At 37.1% G+C, this 8,865-nt stretch overlaps 1 protein-coding gene across 1 annotated transcript; it reads left to right on the forward strand.

Moving 5' to 3' along the window:
* The first annotated feature begins 250 nt into the window (after positions 1 to 250).
* On the forward strand, positions 251 to 5,815 carry LOC121417029 (dynein light chain 2, cytoplasmic-like). Its single transcript, XM_041610581.1, has 2 exons — positions 251 to 433; positions 4,141 to 5,815. Exon 2 carries the CDS (start codon positions 4,165 to 4,167, stop codon positions 4,432 to 4,434), a length of 270 nt encoding a protein of 89 aa, XP_041466515.1. The 5' UTR covers positions 251 to 433; positions 4,141 to 4,164; the 3' UTR covers positions 4,435 to 5,815.
* The last annotated feature ends 3,050 nt before the right edge of the window (positions 5,816 to 8,865 follow it).

Here is an 8,865-nt window from a genome sequence, read left to right on the forward strand (position 1 = left end):
CGTCTTCAATTTATCGAAGCAGGGACGTCCCTGGCGTAGTACAACGTTGTAGGCCGTATTTACAGTACTGTATATAACATTTATGTAGATCTTACTCTATGTGAATACGACACTCGTTTCTAAATAAGAGGATTGTCCACCAACGAAGTCAAATGTAAACATCCCCACACCCGACATGTGTTATAAGCTACTGTTATAAGCCTTGTGCAGCGAGGTGAGTTGACCAATAGGATCATGCGATGTAAATGTGGTAGAGTGTTGCTAGGCAGACGTATTGTGCGAGCCAGTCACCCGATCGTGTGGAAATCAGTGCATACCACTCGCGGGATTTGTCCTTTTGAGTGTCCGCAGAGCTTATTTGGTTAAAGACAAGTCATCATTCAAAGGCTTGGAAATCAGGAGCACCCATCGTTTTCAATTTCTTCAGATAATTGTAAGTAATGTTCATTGGGGCTAGAATTACGCGTACATACAGGTTTCAGTATTATAATACTATACTCCCACACAAAATCATTATGAAGACGGACGAAACTCGGACTCTGCTCTGCTCACAGCCGCAGGGCCATGTCTGTGCATAAAGGAATAATTGGACTGTACATGTATGTTGTTCGCATTTTCTGGTCATTGTATAGAGGTTTGAGCAGAAATGTGGCTTGGAACGGGCATGTGCAATAGGCCCGGGGGGGGGGGCACTTCCATTCACGAGTGGATACCATGCGCGACCATGGGGTCTGGAAAAGCACCCTAAACACGTAATTTCCATATTCTGAAAATGCACCCCTTAACAAGTATTGGCGTGTGAAACCCTACCCTTAACAAGTATTGGAAACAAAACGACACTCTTGGCAAATATTCCCTGAAATGAACCCCTAAACAAGTACAGGAATGTTTTATTGTTACGGGTCCTTCGGTCGTCGGCTTTACCTTATTTGGTTTAGTACGACCCCACCTTCTACACCTCGCGCAAATCGGACTCTAAACACGAAGTGTTGGGGCAAAAAGGACATCCTTTATAAAACATTTTAATTTTGTTTTATCATCCCGACAATTTCGACCCTAAACACGTAATTTCCTAGTGAAATAGATACCCCTTTTTCATTATTTTTGTGTTTTTGACACCCTTATCACGTTACGTACGTAACGTGCCCTATCGTGAAAAAGACATCCTTTTTACGTGTTTTTTTGGTCGCGCATGGTATCCACTCGTCAACGTAAGTGGCCCGCCCTTCATTGCTTATTACTTGAAAAAAAGTTTATTCTTAACATTTATCCTCATCTTTTTCCACCCAAATGTCACATTCATTTCAAATGCTCGATTTAGTATAGCCAGTTAATTCACCAAATTCATCCTAAATTGTGTGATTTATTACTTTTAAGTTTCATGTTAACTTTGCATGTCTTGCACACTCCAAACTGTGCAAGGAATTCGATCATTGCCTCTGAAATGATTGATAGGTAATTGCCGATGACGTCATAAATATGAAACTGCAAACTAAATCGATGAATACGGTTTTAATCCTTTAAACATTTTCGCCATCCCCCGTTTTATAATTGTCTAATTTCTTTAAGAATCATAAATGATGATAGGGCGTGGCAAGTTCATCAACGCCGAAATTCCAAAGGGCAAATAATAAAGTGTAAAAGATCAAATATTAGGCATATAGAATTTTGTTGAGTTTTTCGAAACTCTGATCTCATCTCACCCAAACATTTGGCCCATGATGGAAACGAATTTTACTCTTTACACATTCATGTTATTCGATCAATCTTTGGCTGTGAATTTTATCTCATTAATAAATATAAGCTATCCGTATCTGTTATGTTCAAAGTTATTATTTAGGGCCTATCCTGCACGTGTGAACTTATTGCAAAAAAAATTATATTGTAAACAGAAAGTTCTCATGTTTTAGCTTATCGTCAAAGCTACTTGTTTGTTGTGTTTTTATTTCAAAATAGACTGTACTCAGACTTCATGATTAGCGGAACCTATGGTAGTACACTCTCTTCGTGTTTTAACTTATTCTCCTCTAGCAAAGTGATATAGATTATGGAAAACAGAAAAACAAGAAAGGTCTTTATTACAACTAAACGCAAAAATATTACGCAAACTTTATTAGACCTAATCGTAATAGAAGAAATTTGAAAGATTTATGTTCATTAATGTCCCGAGCTATGCAGACCATAATTTCCAAACTTATACATGTATTTTGACCTTAAAGGAGAATGAAACCTTTGGAACAAGATAGCTAGTTAGAAAGAAAAATCAAAGAATCAGATCAACGAAATTTTATAGCAAAATCGAACAAATAGAAAGTTATGAGCAATTGCAATCACTAATGTTATGGTGATCCTCACTTTGGCAATGCGACAATGTGATGTCACTGATGAACAACTTTCCCTTTGGTGGACTATAAAATACCCTGAAAATGTCTCTTTTTGCTTTTTCTTATGATGATACAAACTCTTTATCCAAGATGTATTACATGCCCTCATGAAAACAGAACACATTATTTATGGATAGATGTGATAAAAGAGGCAATTCTAGTGAAATATATACTGAAGTAATGGGAGAGTTGTTCACAAGTGACATCACACATCTTTGTCGCATTGCCAATTTGCTATCTCCATAGCATTAGTGATCGCAATATTAAAACGCTTATAACTTTCTCATTATTTGTCTGATTTCTCTCAAACTTTGGTTGATCTGTTTCTTTGTTTTTCTGCTTTCACACAAGCTATCTTGTTCCAATGGTTTCATTCTCCTTTAAAAATTAAGATTATAAATTTGATTATTAACTAAATTTATCCAGTTTACTAATTTATTAGGTCGCAGATTAGAGCCGACAGACATGTATTTACTCCCTGTATATTTTCAAAATTGTCAAAAATTTTATATCATTTAGTTGTTTTAAGTTTATTAACATTTTATCATTCACCGCATCCTATAATATGCTAAAAGTTTAGTTGCTGATATTGTATTGATTCAATTTATATTAATATTATATTTGGCTTATATTTCTAGCTTCAAAATTAGATCTTACTCAACAAATTTGGTCAAGATTCTGTGATAAAACAACATTTTATTCATGGCACCGTGTGGAAAATTCTTCATCCGCTATATCCTTTTTGCATCCCCAACTTACGAAATGCGACCAGATAGGTTTCAAGTAATGCTATTCTCTTCTCTGAGCTTAAATTTTAACACTTTTATAAAGGGCCAGGGGCTGTTGTAACACTGTGTTACATCTGTCCCTGAGGAGGATGGCTAAATTTGGAAAGATTTTTTTGTTTCTATCTTAGCATGGGTGTTCCACGTTGAAATGTTAGTCAAATCGGACAGGCGTAAGAACATATTTTGTATATAATGATTTTGACGGCTATAGCTCAATTCCACATTTTTCCAGAAGAAAAACATGTAATGAGAGATAGTATTTTCCTACTAAAGAAAAACAGTAGGAAGTTCCACGAACCGTTATAAATTTGCTTACACTCGAACAGCATGTGAAGCGATGATATGCGCATGCTCTGTACTTTGTGAAATGCTTATCCTAATTGTTTAAGCTTGTTTCTTCTTAGAATCATAGGTGGCGGGGGGGGGGGGACCTGTCCCCCTAAATTTGAGGTGGGGGGGGGGCGGTCCCCCCTAAATTTTATGCTGATAACCTTTTTTTTTTGCTTGTCAATTTTGTTTCCTGCCCCCCTAAATTCACGTTCCCCCCTGAAATGTTTGTGGTCCCCCCTAAAATTTAGGTTGACGACCTTTTATTTTTGCTTGTCAAAAAATTTTGGCGATCGCCCCTAAAATTCAGGTTGATAACCTATTTTTTTTTTGCTTGTCAATTTTTTTCCCTGTGTCCATCCAAAAATTTCAGGTGGCCCCCCCCCTTTTTTTGGCTTCCGCCGCCAATGCTTGGAATGGGAGCCTCTGTTACATTTGTCCCCGGTCTCCTCTGCCCTAAACCTAACTCTTTAATAACCTAACATAAAACCCAATTACCTTAACCTTAACCGGACATCTTAGACTAAATTAAACCTGGAGCAATTGTCGTACATGTAGGAGCAAAGTCGGGTCACCGTAAATTCCACCACCTCGTTTCTGCTAACTTGACCGTACAATATTCATTGTTTGATCATTTGCAGGGAAGCCTTTACTGAACCGTCATCATGACTGAACGCAAGGCCGTGATCAAGAACGCTGATATGTCGGAGGACATGCAGAGCGATGCCGTCGAGTGCGCCACCCAGGCCATGGAGAAGTTCAACATCGAGAAGGACATCGCTGCCTACATCAAGAAGGAGTTCGACAAGAAGTATAACCCGACCTGGCATTGCATTGTGGGCCGTAACTTCGGCAGCTACGTCACACACGAGACCAAGCATTTCATTTACTTCTACCTTGGGCAGGTGGCCGTCCTTCTCTTCAAATCCGGATAAAACCATTTTAAGGTGCTTACATAAAATAAGAGAACAGAACTGAGGATGGATCATGGAAGCCAAAGTATTGTCCTAACATGACTAAGGAGAAACTAGACAGACACTTCTTGATTCCAGAGCCTTTCATTGTTTCATAGCCTATATAAGTAGGCCCGATCATGTAAAGGGAAATGGCCAGTGAAGGGGGAGGGGGAGTTGGGTTTGCGACACTCATACATAGTAGTCACATTTTTTTTTAAATAGGCATGTTAAATGTACTTGACTGTTGAGTGAGACACTGCAGTGTACACTCTACATGATAAATGTTCTGCATATAATTATGTCGTTTACAGGGGGGGGGGGGTCAGTGCTCAATGCATAACTCGTATGGAATGTTATAAGAACTGTCTAGCGCATGTGCCTTTTATTAACGGTGCCTATATACCTTCCGCATCTCCCGTCTTGCTTCTGATAGAACATGGTAACATTATTCCAAGTTATTGATAAAAACAGTAGGAAATTGGTATGAGGCAATTATACAGTAAAGTTCGCCTGATCATTTATTGGACAAATTATCCACGAAAATACATTTATGTCACTATCATGTATTTATGCGAACATTGTGTAGTTTCTGATACATTTGCATGATTACATACGTATTATAGATATAGCACATACTTTATATACCAAAGAGTCGATGTACATTCAGAGTAGCTACACTCATATACCTTGACACTTTTCTGTTTTTATCATTTCAGCCTATACATCCATAAGTAGGGTCTATACAGTATTTATTTCTTTCCTGTATCAAACACTTTGACGTTCATTTAAAGTAATAGTTGGACCCACAATGTACGGGTCCGTAAACAACTGAATTCGAATATTGAGTTCAGAATGATCAATAATATTTTCCACGTTTAATCAATAAATAAAAATTTTGAGATTATATTTCCATCCATTTTATTTCTATTGTGGCAGGATGCGCGTGTTTTTACAATGACAACTTTAAGAATAACATGTTCTTGATGCTGTTGCTTGTACGGGGAAAAGTTCGAGAAAAGTATGATAAAACATGTAAAAAATAGGGATAGAAAAGATTAAAAACTTCATTCCAAGTTGTACTAAAAGCAGCCACCATACTTGGTTTTAACAGATAAATGAGATTTTATATTGTAATTATTTATATACTTATTAGTTTTGATATCATGATGTTATTATTATTAGTATTATAATTACTATCATCTCATATATAATTATGACTTTGAAGCAGTATTTTGTTTTCTTTTGTATTCATGAGAAGTACAAATAAAAAGAAATCTTGCAACTCATCAATACACATAACTCAAAAGCGAGTACCATTGATACAGTTCATCTTTTAATAAATGATGTATTATTATTATTATGTATACTTTGTATTCGATCTATGTTTTATTTGGATTCTGCACCCATGGAGGTTGTTTTTTCACACCCATTTCATCTACTATGATCTAATATCAGACGGTTTCATTCTATTTCTTTACAGAACAAATAACATATCAATCATTCGGTATTATTGCCATCTAGCTCAACATTTCTTTTTTAAATTCAGATTCCCTCTCCAGCCCACTTTTTCAGCACCACTTGGTCTATACAGTCATGAAGGGCGGCGATTTGATGAACTGTTTGTAACCAATTATTAATTTGACAGTGTGAACAAGTAGGCTATGTATAAACATGTAACGGTTTCTGAACTAAAAACTCTATTACAATCCTAACTTTAACCATATATCGTCTGAGATATTTAGACCTGCATGACCATATGTCGTGTCACTAACTAAAACAACATACCCGAAATCCAAAATTGACTTTAGACCAAGTGTTTGTACCAAATGTGTTTATTTCATGACTTGTGTTACGACACACAATCTTCGAATTGGCCAATTGTCATGATCGTTTGGAGACCATACACACCCTAAACCGGTGATACCAGTATAATTTTTTTTTCGAATCCATTGCCTTTAGACGCGTGTATTTTCCTCAATCGGATACATTCCATTTTCATGATTATGACATTCTACGCTGTGAAGACAAAGTTTAGACCATTTAGAACATGTATGTGCGTGTCTGCGTGGGTGTTCTTGTGTGTGTTAGGGTGAATATTATGAGGTAATCAAGTTGTACTGCTTTTCAGATGACTTCTACTATTTTTCGACTTATTTTCAGCTTCTATATTTTGTCTTAACAAATATATAAGCGTGGCGCGCTGTGGCCCAGTGGATTAGTGTCCGGACTTTGAAATAGAAGGTCGTGGGTTCAAATCCCAGCCATAGCGTAATTTCCTTCGGCAAGAAAATTTATCCACATTGTGTTGCACTCGACCCAGGTGAGGTGAATGGGTACACGGTAGGATTCATTTCTTGAACACTTTAGCGCCTATTAATTTAGCGGCTTAGCTATATACAGCCGTTATCATGATTATGACATTTCTACGCTGTGAAAACATAGTTTAATTAGACCATTTGTGTGTGGGAAAACATGGATGTGCGTGGGTATGCTCGTGTGTGTTAGGGTGAATGAGTATATATGCACATATATAGTAACTGCGATATATGAACGGACATTTATTATTATTTATATTTGAAATATTAATGGATCTTTAATTTGCGAAATTGTCCAGTGTTTTACTTGTGGTCTACAACATCCTTGGTGATTATGGCAAGACTGGACGATGCAACACATCGAACGATGATGATCAAGGCTTTTACAACTTACAAGGAAGTAATAGAAAAAAGAAAAAGAGAGAGAGAGAGAAAAGAAAACGGCGAAACACTTGCTCCTGCGACAATATCTCAGAGGGCAAAGTGTTAGAGTAAGAGGATAGTAATATCATTCTTGGTTCAAAATACCGTAAAGATAACGATTAGGATTTATTTAGTTTTGGTGGTTAACTTGCAGATTTCCCATCGGAGAAGTTGTCGCCCGAGCAAATATCATTAATTTTTGTACCAAAAATACAATTATAATTAAGATCTTTATGCCACCTTTAAGCATTTTTTCTCTTGATATTTACATCTGTGATATGGAGTCTTTCACTTTGATGCACCTATTCTGAAGTTATTATTCCGCCTCTTTAGAATTCAGTTATATCATAGATGTAGAAACCAGAGTACACTTTGTACGATAGGACCCTTGACATCGCCCAGAAGAGTTAATCATTCACTATGTGACATTTTGACGAGTTAAACATGCTCCTATCAAAAGCAAAGCAGAAACGAATGGAAAGGCAAACGTCACTGTTTGCAGTGCAAAATTCCTTCCTTTGTGAAAGAAAGTAAATAGGCGGGCACTCTTCCGAAGTTATAAGCTATAGTGAAAAAGCGTTGCATTCCGACCAATGAAACTACAGCAAGCATGTACGTCATCTAGTGGGACGCGTTGGGAAAAGGAGTATAAAGACTCCCATGTTCCGTATGCACTTTTTTTATTGGTTGATTCGGGGTTTAATAAGAAAGGTCAAGTCCACCCTTGAAAAATGATCGAGAAAACGTTTAGGACAAGTTGACTGACCGTCTTCAGGAGGACAAGATGGACTCACGAAGACGGACGTTTCGGGGCAGGTTGATTGGACTTCAAGAGTGGAAGAGTAATCCGATCAATCTCAACTGTATGGAAATCCATTAATGTCATGATTTTTTTCTACAGGAAATTTGCACGATTAGAAAATGTTTTGAACAAAGCATGCAATGCAGATGGTGACGTTGAAAGATTTCCATAGTTGTGGTCAATCGTAACTTTTCGTAAGACGGGGCCCTGGAGACCAAGTCGGTTCTTCTCTTACTCTACGTGCATCTCCATTCGCCGACTTAAAAGGGGAATCCAACCCAAATAAAAACTTGTTTTAATAAGGAAAAAAATCAGACAAGTTGATAGGTGAAAGTTTGAACAATATTGGACAAAAAACAAGAAAGTTGCAAATATTGGTAATCACTACACACATGGGGACTTCAAATTGACCGCATATATGTCATAGTGATGTAAGGCAAGGACTACTCTTCCATGTACTCCAATACATATGGCTAAAATTTTTCCCAAAAGTTTTATTTCAAATTAAATTTTTCTTTCATGATGTCATAAAACAATATGCTCTGTGGGTTATATTTAGATTACTGCCCCAGGGAAATCCTCAAATCCCTGATAAAGTGTATGGCCTTTGGGAATGTTGTCCTTGCCCCTTGTCATAATTTACACTTACTCAGTTGCCAATTTGAAATCTACATAGTATTTAGTGATCTCAATTTTAAAGCAGCTATGACTTTCTTATTGCTTGTCCGATTTCTAACTATCATCATTCTATTCAATTTATTTTCTCCTTCCCAACACAACATTTTAGGGCCATGGATGGATTCCCCTTTAAGTCAGCCTTCTCTCATCTTTCTAAAGCCTCTCTCAAATACTCTACCAGCCTTCTACTCA

The sequence above is a fragment of the Lytechinus variegatus genome, chromosome 6 (assembly GCF_018143015.1).
Source record: "Lytechinus variegatus isolate NC3 chromosome 6, Lvar_3.0, whole genome shotgun sequence".
Taxonomy (NCBI): Eukaryota; Metazoa; Echinodermata; class Echinoidea; order Temnopleuroida; family Toxopneustidae; genus Lytechinus; species Lytechinus variegatus.

What these genes read in the sequence shown, in the direction of transcription:
- LOC121417029 (XM_041610581.1), top strand. Translation starts at nt 4,165, where the DNA reads ATGACTGAACGCAAGGCCGTGATCAAGAACGCTGATATGTCGGAGGAC.